Source organism: Odontomachus brunneus, unplaced genomic scaffold, assembly GCF_010583005.1.
Source record: "Odontomachus brunneus isolate Ranch 3 - 2012 unplaced genomic scaffold, Obru_v1 Obru_scaffold_058, whole genome shotgun sequence".
Taxonomy (NCBI): Eukaryota; Metazoa; Arthropoda; class Insecta; order Hymenoptera; family Formicidae; genus Odontomachus; species Odontomachus brunneus.
Window position 1 is genome coordinate 806,540 of NW_022639508.1, and position 19,532 is coordinate 826,071.

At 31.5% G+C, this 19,532-nt stretch overlaps 6 protein-coding genes across 12 annotated transcripts; 1 reads left to right on the forward strand and 5 right to left on the reverse strand.

Annotated features, from left to right (window-relative positions):
* Positions 1–179: 179 nt before the first annotated feature.
* LOC116845796 (chitinase-3-like protein 2) lies at positions 180–4,167 on the reverse strand. 2 transcript variants are annotated; one of them, XM_032818906.1, is made up of 6 exons: positions 3,635–4,162; positions 2,974–3,237; positions 1,879–2,160; positions 1,553–1,789; positions 1,056–1,479; positions 180–952 (listed from the first exon to the last, which is right to left on the reverse strand). In XM_032818906.1, exons 1-6 carry the CDS (start codon positions 3,691–3,693, stop codon positions 788–790), a joined length of 1,431 nt encoding a protein of 476 aa, XP_032674797.1. In that variant the 5' UTR covers positions 3,694–4,162; the 3' UTR covers positions 180–787. The 2 variants fall into 2 exon arrangements, with proteins under 2 accessions (XP_032674797.1, XP_032674798.1); XM_032818907.1 differs by having other exon boundaries at positions 778–952; positions 1,070–1,479; positions 3,635–4,167.
* A 922-nt stretch (positions 4,168–5,089) lies between these two features.
* LOC116845797 (cytochrome b561-like) lies at positions 5,090–7,933 on the reverse strand. 3 transcript variants are annotated; one of them, XM_032818909.1, is made up of 5 exons: positions 7,775–7,933; positions 6,310–6,537; positions 6,020–6,228; positions 5,800–5,957; positions 5,090–5,723 (listed from the first exon to the last, which is right to left on the reverse strand). In XM_032818909.1, the coding sequence occupies exons 2-5, from the start codon at positions 6,533–6,535 to the stop codon at positions 5,564–5,566; spliced, it is 753 nt and encodes a 250-aa protein (XP_032674800.1). In that variant the 5' UTR covers positions 6,536–6,537; positions 7,775–7,933; the 3' UTR covers positions 5,090–5,563. The 3 variants fall into 3 exon arrangements, with proteins under 3 accessions (XP_032674800.1, XP_032674799.1, XP_032674801.1); XM_032818908.1 differs by lacking the exon at positions 7,775–7,933 and adding an exon at positions 7,160–7,733; XM_032818910.1 differs by lacking the exon at positions 7,775–7,933 and adding an exon at positions 6,647–6,967.
* A 336-nt stretch (positions 7,934–8,269) lies between these two features.
* LOC116845800 (60S ribosome subunit biogenesis protein NIP7 homolog) lies at positions 8,270–9,549 on the reverse strand. Its single transcript, XM_032818912.1, has 4 exons — positions 9,335–9,549; positions 8,961–9,186; positions 8,585–8,725; positions 8,270–8,470 (listed from the first exon to the last, which is right to left on the reverse strand). Exons 1-4 carry the CDS (start codon positions 9,388–9,390, stop codon positions 8,351–8,353), a joined length of 543 nt encoding a protein of 180 aa, XP_032674803.1. The 5' UTR covers positions 9,391–9,549; the 3' UTR covers positions 8,270–8,350.
* A 920-nt stretch (positions 9,550–10,469) lies between these two features.
* LOC116845801 (translocon-associated protein subunit delta) lies at positions 10,470–11,520 on the forward strand. The gene is made up of 2 exons (XM_032818913.1): positions 10,470–10,907; positions 11,006–11,520. Exons 1-2 carry the CDS (start codon positions 10,659–10,661, stop codon positions 11,264–11,266), a joined length of 510 nt encoding a protein of 169 aa, XP_032674804.1. The 5' UTR covers positions 10,470–10,658; the 3' UTR covers positions 11,267–11,520.
* Positions 10,959–12,580, reverse strand: LOC116845799 (proteasome assembly chaperone 2). The gene is made up of 3 exons (XM_032818911.1): positions 12,146–12,580; positions 11,622–12,066; positions 10,959–11,240 (listed from the first exon to the last, which is right to left on the reverse strand). The coding sequence occupies exons 1-2, from the start codon at positions 12,476–12,478 to the stop codon at positions 11,629–11,631; spliced, it is 771 nt and encodes a 256-aa protein (XP_032674802.1). The 5' UTR covers positions 12,479–12,580; the 3' UTR covers positions 10,959–11,240; positions 11,622–11,628.
* A 689-nt stretch (positions 12,581–13,269) lies between these two features.
* LOC116845792 (biotin--protein ligase) lies at positions 13,270–19,496 on the reverse strand. 4 transcript variants are annotated; one of them, XM_032818895.1, is made up of 17 exons: positions 19,379–19,496; positions 18,600–18,807; positions 18,202–18,347; positions 17,929–18,096; positions 17,640–17,796; positions 17,480–17,545; positions 17,130–17,348; positions 16,763–17,039; positions 16,553–16,675; positions 16,097–16,423; positions 15,587–15,941; positions 15,286–15,474; positions 15,008–15,140; positions 14,753–14,913; positions 14,479–14,593; positions 14,194–14,410; positions 13,946–14,117 (listed from the first exon to the last, which is right to left on the reverse strand). In XM_032818895.1, exons 2-17 carry the CDS (start codon positions 18,754–18,756, stop codon positions 13,946–13,948), a joined length of 2,982 nt encoding a protein of 993 aa, XP_032674786.1. In that variant the 5' UTR covers positions 18,757–18,807; positions 19,379–19,496. The 4 variants fall into 4 exon arrangements, with proteins under 4 accessions (XP_032674788.1, XP_032674786.1, XP_032674787.1 ...); XM_032818896.1 differs by lacking the exon at positions 19,379–19,496 and adding an exon at positions 19,225–19,370; XM_032818897.1 differs by lacking the exon at positions 19,379–19,496 and having other exon boundaries at positions 13,270–14,117; positions 18,600–18,756.
* Between the last annotated feature and the right edge of the window lie 36 nt (positions 19,497–19,532).

A 19,532-nucleotide genomic window follows, 5' to 3' on the forward strand; every position in this document is an offset into this window, starting at 1 on the left:
AACTATGTAGATCCATATAATAAAGTATATGCGTCTTTTGTTATGAAGCATAAGTGAAAATTGACTTTTGATTTTAAATTTTGTACGAAATAATTAGACATTTTTATATATCTTTATATTATATTTTACAATTCTATGCAACTTAAACGAAACTAAATACTAAGTAAAACAAACATGCGTAGACCATTCACGAATTTGAAACCCTTTATTCAGAAACAGATGATAGGTCTTGTTATACATGATTATAATCTTATGTTATATGGCACGTTTTAAATTTAAATCAGTTGTAATTTATAACGGCTGCTTTTGATATTCTCTAATTCATGGTATTATTTCAAACATTATTATATATATATATATATATGAAATATATATATATATATTATATATATATGTGTGTGTGTGTGTGTGTATATATATATATATATACACGAAATATATGAAAACGATAACATAGGAAACAGGATATGCGTACACTTACGCATAATATAGAATTCGACGCGCGTATATGTATATGTATATATATATAATATAAATATCTTTGTGATTCGACATAACCAGGTACAAGTGCTATGCTCTACAGCATATAATACTATGTGCTTGGAATACCTTAGCAACTGATTTGTACAAGAAAATCTTTGAGCAACTCAGGTGGAGCATAAATATATCATCGATTAGTATATTTAGTAGGAATGCAGTGGAATGCATTGTTTCAATGCAAAACGCTTTAAGCTCTTGATTGTAACTAGGTGGGAATCCTCCAACGGCATTGCGTGTACTTAAGAAATTACAATCCTATCGACACTTGTTGCTTGTCCAACTCCTGAAATGTCTTCGAGACTGTACGTGTCAATGGGAACGTTTCGTTTGTGACACAAGTACCATTCCAATCGTCAACATTTAAAGATAAAATCATAGCTCCCTTAAAGCCATTAGCGTGAATCCACATGCTCTGAAATGCAAATATTTTAATGTTAACATATGATAAACATAAATCTTACAAATTTGATTAATATATACATTGATTATTGTACTAGTAAAATATAATACGTTACTTTGTAATAAATACTTTGCTTATCATCATAAGATATCCATTCTTTATCTTTAAACGCATATGGCACACGACTTTCTTGATTAAAGACTTTCACAGCTCCAGATTTCAAAAATTGACAGACTATAGGATAAGACACGAAGCCCTTTATGCCAAGCTCCCCGAATCCATTAGCTGGAGCTTGTAGATCATGATTCAATGGATTATCCAACTTATAAGAGTGACCATAATTTGGTATACCAACGACGATCTTCTCCCGTGGCATTCCCTTCGCTATCCAGTATTGAGCAGAGAAATTCACGTTTAAAGTGGACAAATAGCCCGTTTCTGTGCAACGGGGGAATAAAGGAGCATTCAAATCCGTCACTGGGAAATACCAAACATAGAAATGATAATCATATGACATCAGGTTTATAAAGTCGACGTGTCTGAAAGAACCAACAATTCATGACAATCGTTCGAAGCATTTTACAACTAGTAATTTCTACTTCTAATACATACTCTGCGATCTCGGGAACAAAGTAACTTTGGTCTATAATCGCTTGTGGTGCTGCCACCGCTATCGTTAGAATTAATTTTTGTCCGCTGCGATCGAATTCTTTTCGTAATTCCTGCAATAGTTGCATGAAGTGTATCTTCTCACGATCGTCAGCTCCTAACCACGCTGGGAATTCCCAGTCGACATCAAAGCCATCCAATTGGAAGGTTTTGGTTACATTTAATACTGACTGTATAAATCTGAAAGCAGAAAAATCTCTCTTAGTGTCACTTGGACAACTTTAATTTTTATATATGGGCAGTGTTGAAAAATAGCGGAACAGTCATACTTCTTCCTATTCGCGTGATTCTTCACCATCTCGGGAAAGCCATCATGGAGCTCATTGTTTCCGCCGGCGCTGACCATGACCTTCAATTTAGGTTCGCGATTTTTCAAATCGACCATTCGCTTGTACACCCACTCGTTGTCTCCTATATCCAGTGTGCTGTTCACCACGCTCGCAAAACCCACGATAATATGCGTACAAATATGAGGGTCAATGTACGACGGACTGAGCTCCCCCGACGTGTTCAGGTCCCCCGGTATTGTATAGTAGCATACGATGATCTGACTGAACATAGAGTAGAGAGCCCAAATAGCACAAAGAATTCAAAAAGAATTCAGTCGTATGTCACTAATTCTGAGTTCATTTTCAGATGCAAAAAGAATTTTTCAGAATTTAAACAACAGAATTCTTTTTCAATTCTCTGTGCTATCTGGGAGAACACAGTTAGTGCTGTCTTTCTATATCCGGGTACATATACTCGTGGATATTACTTGAGTAACAAGACAATAAATATTAAATTACGAGCACACTATGCATTTGCTCATTATTTGTTATTGTTAAAAAATCAAACTAGAAATATTAAATTATTATATTAAATTAACTTTAGCCCCTAATTGCTTATATGTGCAGAAGATACATAATAATATAGACATATATAGATGCATAACAAAACTGTCTTCTTTTGGTTCAAGTAAGCATGAAACTGTTGAGTTGATATATTGTGATATAATATAAAATGATCTATATATCGTGATATTATTTGTATTAAAAAAAATATGTAGAATATCTCTAATTTTTTCAATAAATTATAAGGCAGTAATGCATTTATTTGTTCGGTTATCATGAGAAAAATTAAAAATTAATAATAACTAGATAATAACTGAAATTAACTAAATATCTGAGTATCCAGATAGTCGAAATTAACAGTATTAATTTCAGTACAAAGCATACCAACAAGTGTAAGCCTAGACAGCACGACCTATTAAAAGATGCCTTAAAGATATTCTATTTCTTTTGAATATCTTTTGGACATCTTTCAGTAGTTTGTGCTCTGTCTGAAAAATATAAAATCGCACACTTAAAGACAAGTCTCCTCACCTGGTTGAATTGCGGTGGTATTGCTCCGATGTGTTGACACTTGTGTTCCTGTCCGCATTCTGATTCTCCTTCGTCGACTCGGCGTACATCCGAGCCCGACGTAGCCACGCAGTAATCTTGGCATTGTCGATCTGATCTTCGACGAATCTATCAGCCTTCGGAGCCCGTAGTACGAGTATACCGAACCAAGCGCGTGTAACGAAGAGAACTCCGACGATCAGGAATGTCAAAATAAGGCAAAGAACTTGCGTTCGCCAGCGCGGTCTGAAGAAACATTCAATTTTTTGTTATCAACTATCAAGGCTTAAAAATTCGGCCATTCGAACGTTTAAACCCTGAGCAATGTGATCAAGTGTACGTGTGCACAAGATATCGATCGATGGAATTGCGTCTATGCAAATCGCTGATAAGCGATGTTTGATTGATTGTAATGACCTTTCGTGACGAGAGGAAATTCAAAAGCCAATGCGATGACGTATGTGCACTTGCTGTAATACGAGAAATCGATACTAAATTTCCTGTCTCTCTTTCTCGCGTGTGCACGAAACGTCGATACGATATCCCAGAAGCACACGCACATTTATGCACACAGGCAGCACACTCGTATGTTTCGACGTACAAACAGGTAACAATTTTTCTTACAAATAATCAACATACTCACTGTCGTATATCAGTTAGTAATTCATATTTCGCCTGAGGCACAGGGATTTGGTTAACCATTGATTGATTTATTGTGGCTTACTATACTGCCGAGCGCGCGTCGCAACAAATTCCTTTTGAAAAGACGAGAAATCCTCTCAGCTCAGCTGAGATTTTATGTCGTTGCCGACCTGTCAAGTTTGTCGAGCCACTGATAACGACCGCACAGCTGATAACTGCATACAAACTGTTTTGACACTACGCAAAATGAGTCAATCGCTTGAAACAAAATTTACGTATCCATACGTATCGGCGATAACGATTTATGATTGCATACGCGCGAGATGGGTGTGTTCCATCGTGATCTACCAAATATATGGTCCACAATGATCGAGATCGCTCGACATATATGCAGTTGATGCTATAGCGACGCGTATAATCTCGTCGCTCCTTCACGTGATCGTGAACTAGCTAGAAAATGTACCAAGATGGTTCAAACGTTCTTTCTTGACGTGTTTTGAAACGCAGCTGACGCGAAATTGTATCTAGTGTAAACCGTGCAGTAGAGATGGTGTAGTTTGATGTAGGTAGAGCAGCACAATACAGACGTCGCAATTAGTTCGTCTATCTCAGCAGTGGGGGGCAGCACTGCGCACAATAGCCAGTATTTAGTCGGATCTTATTGGTCTTTTCTTTTCAGCTGCACTGCTGAACTGGTACAATAATGGTTCCTGCACACAGGACGCGGTAATGCTTGCCGCGCGGCGGAAATCCGCGCGACAGCCAATCAATATGTTGTTTTTCCATAAGAGTTAGAAGGTTATTACGGAAAGTAGCATATTGATTGACTGTCACACGACTTCTGTCACGCGACAAATGTTACCGCGTTCTATGTACAAGAGCTATTAGAGTGAGAAAAGATATACTTGTCTCACTTTAACTTATTGTATCAATTCAGCATGCAGCTGAAAAGCAGACCAAGGCCCGTATTCTGAATTCTCTTTTATCGATTGAGCAATGGCGTAGGGTCACTTAACGCTAGGTGTACTCAGCCATATATTAAAGTCTGAAGTCTTTTATCGATAAAAGTGACTTAAATGTAGCTTCTCAGCCAATCAGGTGGCTCCTAAGCTTCTTTTAGAGGCACTTTTACAAATAAAAGAGGATTCAGAATATGGGCCCAAGAGTATTTCCATCCAGCAAGTAGACTAGTACGAAACAAGCATCGTGTGCCATTGGCTTAAGTTAACATAATGCACGAATTTTTAAATAAATATAATATGTACACACACAACTCGCAAAAGTAAACAATATATGAACGTTAATATATTATAATTGTCGATTATTTGCTTATCCGGAGAAACAACAAGAAACCTACATAAATATGATTTGCTTGCAATTATTATATTGTTGTATTACACACATATATTACATTTTTATTCATTAAATTATTTAAAAAATATAGGTAGTTCAAATGTACACATGTATATAAACATATATTTACGTAAGAAATTAATTTATACAAGATATTTTAACATATAGCACCAAAAGTCTGGAAAAATGACTTTTTCTTGTTGTAAACATAAAATATACATATTTCATCTGTCAAATAAAATATTTATACAGTATAATATATATGATTATATATTTCTTAAAATCCTTATTATCATTAATTATTAAAAAAAAAATTGTTTACTTGTTCGTTTTGTGGTAACAAAATTTGAAAATTCTATTAATCAGCCTTCATATCAGCCTTATTTCACATGAAATTACACATTACACAAATGATATTACACATGAAATATGCAATACTTGAAACTTTTAAGTACTTTCCATTGGAATTGAGATTTCAAGCTGAAGATGTTGTACTGAGAAGCAAGTTACAATCACATTTAATAAGCGTGAAGTTTCAATCTTCAATATGCAATCCCCCCAAACTGAGCTCAACACACTATATAGTTCCAGATAATAAAACTTCATCTTCAGGCATTGGTAAACGTTTATAACGCGACTGCGTTACTAAATATACTGATAAGCCTCCAAATGATATGAATAGTAATCCTATAATATTTATCAATACTCCTTCTCCACTAAAAGCTGAATATTCATTTCTGAAATATTCCAAGAGCATTAAGTAAATATACTTCCATATCTGTTAGCTCGTTATATTTACGAATTGTTACTCACTGCAAAGCGAAAATTGCCTTTTCATTGAGTCCCATTAAACACGATGCAATCGCACCGATAAAGCCTGCAACGCCGAAGTACACGTGAATTGGCATATAAGAAGCTCGCAATGAAACATGTAACCCAGGAAAGAGGAACGTGACAAACCCAGCAACCCACTATAAATATGAGAAATTAGCATTTTTTTCAGAATCATTATATAATACAAATAAATTCTTACCTGGCAGCAGAATAATATCACGGTTGTTAATCCTACCCAGCTGTGCAGTGAGTACATATTTGGCATAGGAGAAGAAGCTAGATTATGACTGTCAAAAACTGCTATTAAAGCAAATATTGTCAAAAATATGATAAGAAACATTTGTCCTGCATGAAATAGTTTTAGTCGTCTCTTGCGAAGATTGCGTTGTGTCCTATAGATGAGCATTGCTATGAAAGAAGGACAAACTTATAAATTACATACACAAATATAAGAACAAAAAGAAACATTGATTGTTAAATTTACTATACCATTAGCATACAGAAATACAAGGGCAATAGTCATTAATAAAGGATGCCAATTAAATTCAAGTGCTGGATCAGATCTCCAGGAGAAACCACCCCTAAAATAAGTTGTCCACACAACTACTAAAATTACAAGAAGCGCACCAAGTGCTTCAGTTAAACTCAGAAGAGGAATAAAACCATGTAAAGACTGAGATTGAGACTGTGTTTGAGGTGATTCTGTTTGCTCCATATCTGAAAATATTTCATACGTTTTACTACATATATTGAAAATATTGATAAACTATGCTATATATATATGATATATGACATAAGTATGTAATAACTAATTATAGGTAAATACTTCTGTCACGCGACAAATGTTACCGCGTTCTATGTACAAGAGCTATTAGAGTGAGAAAAGATATACTTGTCTCACTTTAACTTATTGTATCAATTCAGCATGCAGCTGAAAAGACAGACCAAGGCCCGTATTCTGAATTCTCTTTTATCGATTGAGCAATGGCGTAGGGTCACTTAACGCTAGGTGTACTCAGCCATACATTAAATAAATAATACTAATACTAATATAAATACTAATACTAATACTAATACTAATATACAGAATATATCATAAGACATGTGTATAAGGCAAAGTATGCACACTGAATTAATTTTCTGTTTGTATTAAAATTATAGAAAAAATTTCTTGTAGGTTTTTATGATTTATAGATAATAATAATATCTTATTCACTAAACTGAATAAAAAATACTTATATATGTATATATATAAAGTTCAATTTTATTCGAGATCTTGAATCTTTATTCTGCAACATATTGCATATTCTACTAGGCTTATTTCTACTGTCAGACATACCTAAACATCTTACATATTCATATGGATAATGTGACATCACTAATGCACTTCACATAAATATATTCTAATGAGCAAATAAGATAAATCCTTTAATAGTTTTCTCTTTCCCTTTGAATATATTTAAATTAAATTCTCAAAGCAACAGGTCAACAGACCTGACAGCAATTAAATAGATGGAGTAAGAGTAATATTTATATAAAAAGTGGAAAAAACAAAATTCGTGTATGATTGTCGCTCGTAAATAATAATAATTTAACGCAAATATTATGTTTAACACACTCGTTAAAACAATAGAAATTAATTTTTATAAGTTTAAATACAACACAAATACTCAATATATATACGCGAGTTTCGTGCAATAAAAAAAATATGTCAGTAAATGAAGTATGCAATCATTAGATGACTGAGCACATGATTCATATTGTGTACACGAAGTTACAAAAATGTAGAAGTCACAAAGATAACAGCTGTTACCTTGATATTCATATTTCGATAACGCAATAATATAATCCCGATTAACTTTATCGTGAGCAATATCTTATCTTTCTTATTTTAAGAGAAACTTGATATATTGTGTATATATAATATAAGGAATATCTATTAAATTTAACTCACCTAAATTATTCTACTGTAATACTGTGTGCGAACGATCAACAAGTATTATAGCATATATATTCCGTCACGCAATCAAGACTTTCACGTAAATTGATTTTCTTTCGAGGTATGTAAGTAAACCTTAAGCCTGTGACACACGGCATATTTTTTCGTGTTCGCACGTAAATGAAGTAGCTCTCTGGTTAGTAAATTTACTAGGAACTTGCTATTTATTCCTAAAAATTGATAACCGCTCTACATACAGGAGAAAACGCATCATGTGATATAAGCTTCATTTAAATCAACGAGACGTTTAGATCGTCAATGAATACGCGAAGATTACGCACGTTATAACGGGGAGAGAACAGGAAGTTACGTTAAGCTGATGAAAAGTGTTTTTGCAGGCAGAGTCTACTGACATTTTTTAAAATTAGTTTTGCAATAGGCGGGACAAACCACAGGAACTATAACAATATATTCAATTGTAAGATCATAATTCGCAAATATAAACTTATATTAAACTTACAAAAAATTAAGTTTATTGTACAACAATTTGATATCTATATGCATATTCTTTAAAGTTAAAACAAATTTTCATTATAGCAATGTATCTTCGGAACGAATATATTCTCCAATGTCTGCTTGATGGAAGCAAACTGTCGCCATAGGATCTGCATGTTTGCAATTAACTGTACCTTTTGCAGCTACACCAAATCCCTGAAAAATTTAATGTAAAAAATATACAGAAAAGCTGAGATAAGATATTTAATTACAGATTATATTAAAAATATCTGATATCAGAGTAAAAGTTTAAACTTAAATATTACTTACCAATGGCAAATTATTCATGGAAAATACAACAACACTCTGATACTGAGAAGTACCTTCTGTTATACGAGCAAGACCTGATTTCATAACATGGTGGCCATATAAGAATTGTTGCTCTGCTGAAGGTTTCAGCCAAATTTTATGCTAAAATAAGCGATTTACAGTAACATATATTTACTATATATTTTGCTAGATTTAAAAACTAGTACTGTAGATTATGTGACATCTTAAATATATATATATTTGAATATATATTTTATATGATATACAAACAAAATATATTAAAAATATATGATGCCAGTTTGTTATGAGAATTTAATATGTATCTTGTAGATGTAATGAAAATATTAATTGAATATATTTAGAACTGAAGACTTACTTGAGCATAAGGTGCTAAATAATGTAAAGCTGTAACATGAAGTTGAAACTTTCCTGATTTTGTGAATTTGCCAAAGCAGGTGCCTAGACTTAATAGATGTTCAGATCCTACAGTATTTGCAAATAACAAAATCTTCTCTGAAACATAATAGACTCTATCCTTTTTCTCTCGAAAGCAGTATATGCCATCTGGTCGATCTATTAAATTTTTCACATTACTTCCAATGCTGTAATAATAAAAATTTATTACATTATTAAATATCTGTCCGGCTTATCATCTTAATGTATAATCAATTAGTATGTAAAGTAATTTAATACTTGATAAATTTTGAATTGACCTAACCTAATTTAACCTAATTCAACGAAATCGCTTACTATTTAGTTAGCTTCTCAAATACTAATTTTGTTCTTTCTTCTGATAATTGCTTCATCTTCTTAGCAATGAGGGAAATTATCCGTTTATCCTTATTAATTTTTTTTCATACACGTGATAGTACATAAACGCATTTGTTTATATGTTACCCATGGACATAGGGCGCGTTCGCGGAGCACGTACCAACGCTACTGCGTTCTTCTATCTTTATCGCTCCTTAGACAAATAACAAGGATAGAATGGCCGCGTTCAGTAGAACAAGTGATCAGTAAGCGCTCAGGGAGCTCTTGTATATGATTTGGCATATTCTTTTAGATCTCCAACTATACTCCAATCAGATGCAAGAGCTCACTGAGCGCTTACTGATCACTTGTTCTACTGAACAAATGCCAATGACATGGTAGCGCTGAATAGCGCTAATGGTCTGGTTTACATCATATACTTGATACGCGTACTAAATAGTAACTTTCTATTAAATAATCTTAATAATCTATATCGACAATGCATATCAACAGCGACGCATTTTATCAATACAATAAGTTTTGTTGATAAGTATTATACCAGTTTAATATACCGTTGTTTATATATATCGTCGATATTAAGATTATCTAATAGAAAGTTACTATTTAGTACGCCTATGTACGATGTAAACCAAGCCAATAGCGAGCTCCCTGAATGCACTTATAGTATACATGGACTCCGAATGCTTTATGTCTGTCGTCTAATAGAGTGAAGCCAACATCTAGAAAGAGAGCGAGAATAGAGGGGCTATAGTTTTTTCTTATTTTGTCACTTTTTTGTTGCGCGTGCATCCATTTCTCGGTTCCAATATTATAGAGCGCAACAACACCCCGACTGACAAGTAAAAGTCTTAAATCTTATTGCACACTTTGGGTGCTTTCTAATTGCTTAACACACTTGACACACACGTACACAAAATCAGTTTATTGGTTACATATTATCTAAAATATCTTGTAAGATAATATGCAACCAATAAACTGGTTTTGTGTAACACAGTGTACGCAACTGGAAAGCACCCTAAATGTGGAACAAAGATAGAATGATGTTTGTGTCGACTTGTGTCTCTTGTTGGAAAGCAACCTTAGTATGCTATCAATGCACGATGTAAACCAGGCCAACAACAAAACTTCCATGATACACGACGAAAACACGAGGTACGCCAATCTTATTGACGTGGCTCGCTACATGGAGTCAATTGACCGGTTGGAACTTTAGAGTGAGTACGTTGGAGGTTGTGGTGCACTTTCGAGTCTAAACAGTTACGGACAGTTACAATAGAGTTGCTCGAAAGACATAACTTACAAGATGAATAAAATTATTTTCGTGTACGCATTAGCTAGTGTGATTTCTATAAGTTTCGCAGAGACCTGTCAAAGGCCTGAAGTTGTAGCTTCGGCATATGTAACGGAAGATGCAACGGTTCTTACAAACGTTGCTTTCACTACACAATTTGTGTTAAAGTGCAGCAATGGAGTGAAGGGAATTAGTCTGTATGCAGAAGTTGAAGGCAAAGCGTTACCGGCAGTTAGACTGAGTGCTGACAATAAATATCAGGTAACAATACTGCATAGAATATTTGATTATAATTACAATTAGAATAACATATTTAATAAATTTGTATATTTTGTTCATTTTTGTGTGTATTCTTGTAGGTATCCTGGACAGAAGATATCAAGAAAGCAAGATCTGGTGATTATAACATAAAATTATATGATGAAGAGAAATATGCTGCTGTTCGTAAAGCCATAAGGAATGGAGAAGATCCTGACAGCGTTAAACCATTAGTGGTTGTTGTTCTTAATAATCCAGGAGTATATCTTGGGCCTTGGGTAAACTCTGAACTCTTAGCTGCTTTCTTGGTTGCCCTTGTATCTTATATGGCATTTTCTGCAAAGTATAAACTTTTGTCGTGAGAAAGTATTTTGTTACTAGTAAATTTAAATTTATGGCAATAAGAAAAACATTTCTCCATAAAAACAAGTTTTTTATTTAAAAAATATATAATTTGTATACTCAACTATATATTTTTGTTGTATAAAGCACTTGACAAGCTATATGAAAATCATCTATATTTAAATATCTACATTTATAATTGCTAAACTTTTCCATATGCATGCAAGTGTATCACAGTTAAAACTTTTGTATGAATAAAACTATTGTAAATTTATATTCTGTTTCATATATTATACCAAAGACTATATTAGAGACTATATTATTTTTACATAGTAAAAATGTTAATAAAAAAGATTGATAAAATATGATACATACAACACATTTAATATATATCATGTTGAAGTGGCTTTCCAAATAAATGTTTCCATGATGGTGGATATTTTAAATGGGTAGTGTCATTATTACTGTTATCACTATTTGATTCCAATACTTGTATCCATTGATTTAAATAGTATATTAAAGCTATTGCATCTGTGATGTTATCTCCCTCAGAACAAAATTTGAACAAAACAGCACAAGGAATGTTGGCATTGGAAAGATAGTCAAAAATACTTCTAGCAAATCCACCTCCTGGTATATGTAAGTTTTCCTTTCTACTTGTACCAGGTATATCCTTTGGTTTATGCTCTATCCATTTGAGAGTATGAAACAATTTGCCATTTTTTGAATGTATATCAGGAGAAGCAATATATCTTAATTTAAGATGTTGTAGGACAATTTCTCTTTTTTCATAATCGTAGCTGCTAGCTAGAATTATTACCTAGAAAATAAATAATATAAATTTTGTGAAAAGAATTAATTATATGGAATCACTTTTAAAATAATAATTAATACATTACTTTAGCTATTTTTTTCTGAATGATGAATTGTTTCAGTTCGGTGAAAAATTGTGTTAAAGAATTCACATACGGTGAGCGAATTTGTATGACGATAAGACGTTCTTTGATTCCTGCGTAAATGTCAATCGCCGTAATAGGCTGCTTTGAATGCTCTTCATAAGCATTCGCACCGACGATGGGTACAAAAGCTGTGCTAAACACTTGACCAATTCTTTGAAGGTTAAGGTTCGAGATTAACAAATCGACGGATAATTGTCCGACATTTCCAACTGCAATCGACGGTAAAATAAGTGTATAATTTTCAAAATTAATATCCTGTGTTATTTTGATCATTTTCTTCCTTTGTAACTGTCACTTATATTTTATTTGGAGCAGTGCATAAATACTACGCGAGTGATATGTCACGTTTGTCAGCAGTAATCTAATGAGAGGTTTATTCGTGTTGTTTGCACTTTTCGAATTTAGAATAACACGGTAGCGCTGAATAGCGCTAATAGCAAGCTCTCCGAACGCACCTTTATGCTCGTATCAGACTATGGATCGAGGATGCAATCGGACCAATCAAATAAAGTAGAACTAAAATTTAGATTAACTGATTGATCCGATTGCAATTTTCAATCCAATCTGTTACGGACTTTAGAAAAAATTTAAATAAACAATAGGTTGGAAAGAGAGAGAGAGTTATTTTTGCAAACTAACATGTTATTGTTATTATTCCGTTATAATTTCCGTTATCTTTTTTACCAAGTTTTTAAGATTTGCTTACTACATATTTCATATACATATATTCTATTTACGTGCACGAGTAATGATAAAAGTAACAATTATATACATTGCATTTATTCAATAAAAGTAATAGCATTAGTTATCAGTAAAGAACAAAAATTATTTTTACGGAAATAAATAATGTGTAATAATAATAGTGTTACAAGTAATGTGTTACTTCTTAACCACTGAACAGACACTATTTACTTTCAATATATTAAGTATACATATAAAAAAAAATTTAACATGTATAAATTAAAATGTAAATATAAAATGAGATTTTCACATAAAAAATAATCGATTTTTTATACCCAGTAGGTAATAATTATTTTAATAATGTAAATTAACAACATGAGAAATTATGTTTGTACATATATAATGTTGTAATAATTTTTTGCCTGTTTATATACAAAACAGATTACATGTATCTTTAATTTGTTATCAGATCTTAAGACTTTGAACCTTAAGTATCTATTACATGTAGACCATAGTGCTTGATAAAATATATTCGTGAAAATATTGATAAAAAAAATATATATATATATATATTATAAAAATATATATTATTGTCTTTATTTATTAAGAATATACATAAATATATACCCAAACAGCATAAGATCTCCTGAGGACGTCCTAAGAACATCCTGAGAATGAACAAATGTTCTCAGGACTTTCTCAGGATGTCCCCTGGACATCTGTGCTGTTAGGGTAAATTATATTTAAATATATATGTACGTTAACAAGTAAATATAAACTTAATCAGAATATTTAAACACATGCATATTTGAAAAATTTGAATTTGAATAAAAAATACACTAATATAAATTATATTTAATAAAAAAATATATATATGCACATGTCAGCAGATATAAATTTAATTAGTAAATTTAAAACAATATTTAGAAAATACTCTCGTGAATATATTTTATCCAGCACTGATAAAGAATCATTTTCAACAACGATTAATAAGTATGATATAATTAATATTGATGATAACACGATGTTAATAACAGATCACAAATGTCACTGTGGACTCTATTTCGGTATTATTAGTCCCTTGAGAAGATCGAACGTATTTCCATCCGGATGAAGAGAAAATTTGTTACCTTTACCATCTTCTACCAATAGATATCCGAAATCATCGATACCCTTAATCACAACATTCTCAGATTCTCCGTTTCGTTTTACCACTGTTACATTGGAATTCCTGAAATGTACGTTATTTAAGTATAAATATGTCATAGGAATAGTAAGATTAAATTTTTTAAAATATGATTGCTCACTCATGTAACCAATATTTATAATAAAGTTCGTAGAAGAACTTTATATCTTCTTGATGTATAATTCTATCTATCAAGTATTCAATGCAATTAAATACTTGTGCTATGAATTCTTCGTACGAAAACATTTGCAAATTTGTACCATACTTCTGATTATAGTCTTCAATTGCAGTATTAATGCACAATGTTGGCTTACTGTTAAAGAGATTTATACCAGAACCTGAAATATATTATATTTAAAAACAAATCAAATTACTTGGCAAATTTGTACTCTTTATCGTTACATACCGATATCGCAAATACAATTTCTATCATCTATCTTTGTTTTTACTAACAGGCCGCCGATCTTTGTCGAATTACCGATATATATATCATTAGGCCATTTTAGTCTGATATTAATATCCTAAAATAAACGAATAAATATATCCAACTGTATCAATAGTTATTACTTATAATATAGATAGTTAATCATTATCAATTTCATAAAGATAGTATATACAGAAGTCTTAGATATTTTTTTATAGAGATCATATATTACAGTAGCGATAAGAGAGTAGAATACCTCGTATCCTGATTTTGATCTTACAGCATGTACGATCGCCACAGCAATATAATGCTGAAGTATTGAGATACGACTTCCTATGACTGAATTCAGTTCAAAATGCATTTGTAACGTAAACATGGCGCAACCAATTGGACTAAGCCACATATTTCGACCTCGACCTAAAAGTAATAGTTCTTATAAGTTTCTTGTGCGTGTGTATATGCGCGCGTGTATATAGTAGAAAATAAAAAAAAAAAAAAAAAATATTTTTACCTAGGCCTTTAGTTTGCTGTCGTGGAATAACTGCCAGCCCATGTTCCAGCAAAGTACAGTCAGTTACATGCATAGACGATGTTAAGACATCTGCATAAATCACTAAGCGACCCAGTTTCTTCGTATCGAGCATCTAAAGTTCAATTTTTATAAAATTATACTCTAAATACTATACATGATATTATTCTATCATAACTTACTATATAAAATTTACATACATGTCTTTAAATTTACGTAATTACCGCTGTTTCGGATATCTGTAGAAAACGAAAGTTTACCTCAAAGTATTTTGTAGTAGAAAAATTATCTGGGCAACCATGTATCAAAATAGGAAGGCATGAAGCTGATGGAGCAATTCTTTGCAATTCATTGAACTTTGAGCAAAACTGTATGCTTAATTGCGACATTTTCAATAAATCATATGGTTGCATTTTAGATTTCAGTTTTTTAAGTACTTCTATCTTCTCCTACAAATATAACAATATTTTTTAACGTTTATGATAAATAACAGCCTTCGAATAATTATTACATAGTAGTCATTTATTGTTAGAGTGCATAATAATAATTATATCTACATACCTCATATCTTCCTAAGAAATATGCCGGAGTGTATATTGCAGCTGTTTCAGCCACATGATTTTTTGTTTCCATTTCTAGATGTGTACTTAGCAAATCACTGATTATTTCCAAACGAGCAACGTTATTTTCCTTGAGCGCTTTGAATTTATCCTCCTCATATTCGTATTGCGTTGGATCCACTTCCAAATGAATTTGAGAAAACACCACTTTACCACCGCTGCTCGCCAAAGTTGCGAGTAGTATACTTGGATTGTGCCACGTTTCCTCTGTGCCTAATACTTTTACATTAAACGAATATAAATTTCCTTTTTTATCTTTAACACTGGTCGATGATGGAGTATTCAGTCCAGGTGTTCTGTAAAGTGGTGTCTTAGTTACTTATATTTATTTCTGTTCGTTTATATATATATATATATATATATATATATATATATATATATATATATATATATATATATATTCGTCTTATAATAAAACCATTATTTTTATTAAGATCTAAAAAAATAATACCTTATATCTTCTTGATCTTGTGAGAAACGAGCTCGTACGGGGGATGCGTGATAACAAAATATATGATGCATCATACGCACACGCTTCCATTTACCATAGGAAAAATGAACAAGTTCACTTTCACGCACCTCTGCAGTTTTGAACGATGGCAGCAAAGTATGAAGCATGTCAGAACACAATGCCAGAAGTTTACCTCCATGTATAACATATTCAACAAGCTGAGTTTTGATCTCTGAATCGACATTTCCGCAAATAACAACTAAAGCAACCTGATCTACCCAAACGTTGGAGCAAGCAGTTTCTCTCGACAATGCATAGATAATATATCTGAAAAACCAGAAATCGATCAGTCATAGTTAATAATTTGTAGGAGAAAAATTTAACAAAAGGAGATTGTTCAACAATGCCTCATATATTACACGATTCCTTTTAAATTTATAAATAAAAGTAGTATACCTATCTGTATCTAATGCTTTTTCTAACACAGTCTTTACATTGTTGATTGCATCTGGACTATCTGCATAAATGACTACATTTGGTGGTTTAAGCATTCCACCACATTTCTCATCTTTTTTCAATCTGCGGTATTAAATAAGAATGATTCATAATTATTGCTTCTTTCTTATTCTAAAAACATGAAGATTAAAGTACAGATACATTACTTACGTAAAAGGAGTTTTGATATTCCTTGTTTCTATAGTAGATTTGCTTTGGTGCGTATCTTTAATTTCTTTATTGGTACTTAATAATATATTGTCTTTTTTCTTTACAGCGTCATATGACTGAAATATTGCCGAATCACCAGATTTTTTTGTCACATTACTGGCAGTACATGCTTCTTTTGATGTAGTACTTATATTAACTGGGGTTACTGTAGATTCTAAATCATGCTTTTTTATATCAGTAAACGATCTTAAATGAGATGTTTGTAATGTTTCAGTACCTGTACATAATAAAAAAAAATAAAAATATACTTTCATATTTCTTTTTTTATAATTGAAAGCATCTTGCATTACATGTAAAGTTGACTTACCATTTTCAATATCATTAAAATGTATGGATTTTTGTACAGGTTCTACGGGAATATTCGGTGATGATATTTTGGCGTCTGTCTCTTGATTTTGTGGATGTACACTGTAGCCAACAATTTTCTGAGATTTTTGTTTCCTATCAGCTTCTTCAGCTGCTGTACTTAATGCAATTAGTTTTTCAACATAAGTATCCAAATCTATCTGTGTTGTACTTATTGCATCTGCACATAAAAGATATGATATATTAGCAGTTATAAAGTCTGTTATAAAGTCTGTATGTTATAAAATCTAGTAAAGGATAGTAAGTTCTGTTTAATCCTGATTATGATAGAAGTAAATTAACAGAACTCACTCGCAGTTGATGATGAATTCAAGTCTTCTATGTCATAAGTACATGGTTTCCCTGATACTGCTACAGCTAAAAAAATGAAACAAAAAGATAAAGTTTGTTGAAAAATATATTTATATATTAATAATAATATAATATTTTTGAATGCAATAACAATTCATACATTGTATACATGTGAAGGATACTCTATTATTCATATAATATTGTTCACCCACGATCGCGATCATAAAGTTTGTAATATGATCAATATCTGTCTTTAAAATAAAATCAATACTATCTGGATTTGCTGTCCATGCCATAATTAGACCATAATCTTCAAGCTATGAAATAATGTGCCATGGTAAATAGGATTATTCAGAAAATAATAGTCATGTTGCTTATATAATTGTATGATATATAAAAAGATATATTAATCATTGTATGATTAATAAATAAAAATTTTAGCATTATACTTTTGCAGCAATTGTTGAGGCCTGAACTCCGCGTGTTCCAAAAGCAGCTTCGACGAGAACGTGAATGTTATCAGATGCACTTAAAATTTGACGGTTATTACATTCATAAAAGGGAAACAATAACTTCTCACAGGAATAGGCCAGCCAGCTTGATATGCCAATTTGTTGCTTATAAAATATTAGTCATGTTTTAATTAGCCAATCATTGTTAGAAATAACATCCTACATTCATAGATATATATGACATGATATTTAAATTATATTATAACATACCTGAGGACATACAGAATATAATTTTATATCTCCTTCTTGAAACAGTAATTTCTCAAATTTAGGTGCTTTAGTAAAATATTTTTTATACTTTAAAGGAGTTAGAATATTATCATTGGATATATTTTGCATCCCTTCCTTTGGTACATCTTGAATTACATAAAAAATTATACAGGTTTTCTATTACATCTGTACATATAAAACTATATAAAACTTTCTATGTTGGACTATAATATTAGTTTAACTAATCATAGTCTATATTGTTAAGTAAAATATTATCAGCAATTTGTACAATTTGATAAAATCAATCAAAATCTATTGCATATGAATAAATAAATAAATAAATAAATAAATAAATATATATATATATATATATATATATATATATATGTAATATTTACCTTCAGTTATTGAGGATATATACTTAGGCAACTTAGAATAGAGTAAAATAGAAGATTCATTCTCTCCTTCAAAAATTGTATTGAAATATTTCTTTAAAAGTGATGTTGCCCGTGCTTTCATGAATGTGGCTATCATGTAAAAAATAGTTAAGAACATATTTATTCTGCTTTACAGAAAAATCCTCGCCACAAACCTTAATCCTGAAAACTAATAAAAATCTAATAAAGTCACACATATATGCAATAAAAATATAATATTCCAGAACGTTCAGTTATTTTTAATAGTTTAAGAACAATTTTAGCTTATCAGTTCAGTAAGTTTATTTTATTAAGATTTCTTAAAATTAAATGATATAAAAAGAAAATATGATATATCTAAATGTAAATATATGCATCATAAATATAATTAAACTTGAAAAATCTTGCATAGACACAACATTTGATACAAATCTAACATCTTAAACACATATTATTGCAATAAAGATATTGCAAAAGATGACCTTATTTATCACATATTTTTACATAGAGAAAATATAGTATCTGTTTTTTTTCTTGAATACATAGTTTTACATAAATTGAGAGCATATAATGCAAGTAATGAACAATTTATTCTTTCCTTGCTTACATATACAAATGATATGGAAAAACATTCGCATTTTATAAAAGTCAAAATATAATATTGTCAAGGCAAATTATACGATCGCATGTTTGAAAAGTTGTTGTTGTTGATAATGCTTGGTCGTAGAACTTCGTGTTTGAAAAGGTATACTTGTACATACCATAAACCTGGAACACCGCGTTTTGGTCTTGATCTTTGAGAATGATGTAAAGCGCAGAAGCAGAATATTGAAGCTCTTTAAACTGCTAAAGGCAGATTCATACTGCTCTCGATGTGCTGTGCACAATGTTCAGTATCCAATAGAAAGATCTGTT

Coding starts and splice junctions, on each gene's coding strand:
- LOC116845796 (XM_032818906.1), bottom strand. CDS start 3,693: ATGGTTAACCAAATCCCTGTGCCTCAGGCGAAATATGAATTACTAACT. Junction 2,161..2,973: donor TACCACCGCAATTCAACCAG/GTGAGGAGACTT, acceptor CTCTATGTTCAG/TCAGATCATCGTATGCTACT. Junction 1,790..1,878: donor AATCACGCGAATAGGAAGAA/GTATGACTGTTC, acceptor TTCTGCTTTCAG/ATTTATACAGTCAGTATTAA.
- LOC116845797 (XM_032818908.1), bottom strand. CDS start 7,196: ATGTCACATTATCCATATGAATATGTAAGATGTTTAG. Junction 6,538..7,159: donor TGAATATGTAAGATGTTTAG/GTATGTCTGACA, acceptor AAATATTTTCAG/ATATGGAGCAAACAGAATCA. Junction 5,958..6,019: donor TGATATTATTCTGCTGCCAG/GTAAGAATTTAT, acceptor TCATATTTATAG/TGGGTTGCTGGGTTTGTCAC.
- LOC116845800 (XM_032818912.1), bottom strand. CDS start 9,390: ATGAAGCAATTATCAGAAGAAAGAACAAAATTAGTATTTGAGAAGCTA. Junction 8,726..8,960: donor ATTTAGCACCTTATGCTCAA/GTAAGTCTTCAG, acceptor CGCTTATTTTAG/CATAAAATTTGGCTGAAACC. Junction 8,471..8,584: donor CCATGAATAATTTGCCATTG/GTAAGTAATATT, acceptor TAAATTTTTCAG/GGATTTGGTGTAGCTGCAAA.
- LOC116845801 (XM_032818913.1), top strand. CDS start 10,659: ATGAATAAAATTATTTTCGTGTACGCATTAGCTAGTGTGATTTCTATA. Junction 10,908..11,005: donor GTGCTGACAATAAATATCAG/GTAACAATACTG, acceptor GTATTCTTGTAG/GTATCCTGGACAGAAGATAT.
- LOC116845799 (XM_032818911.1), bottom strand. CDS start 12,478: ATGATCAAAATAACACAGGATATTAATTTTGAAAATTATACACTTATT. Junction 12,067..12,145: donor TTCAGAAAAAAATAGCTAAA/GTAATGTATTAA, acceptor TTTATTTTCTAG/GTAATAATTCTAGCTAGCAG.
- LOC116845792 (XM_032818897.1), bottom strand. CDS start 18,756: ATGTTCTTAACTATTTTTTACATGATAGCCACATTCATGAAAGCACGG. Junction 18,348..18,599: donor TATATCCTCAATAACTGAAG/GTAAATATTACA, acceptor ATGTAATTCAAG/ATGTACCAAAGGAAGGGATG. Junction 15,475..15,586: donor ATTTCTTAGGAAGATATGAG/GTATGTAGATAT, acceptor TTATATTTGTAG/GAGAAGATAGAAGTACTTAA.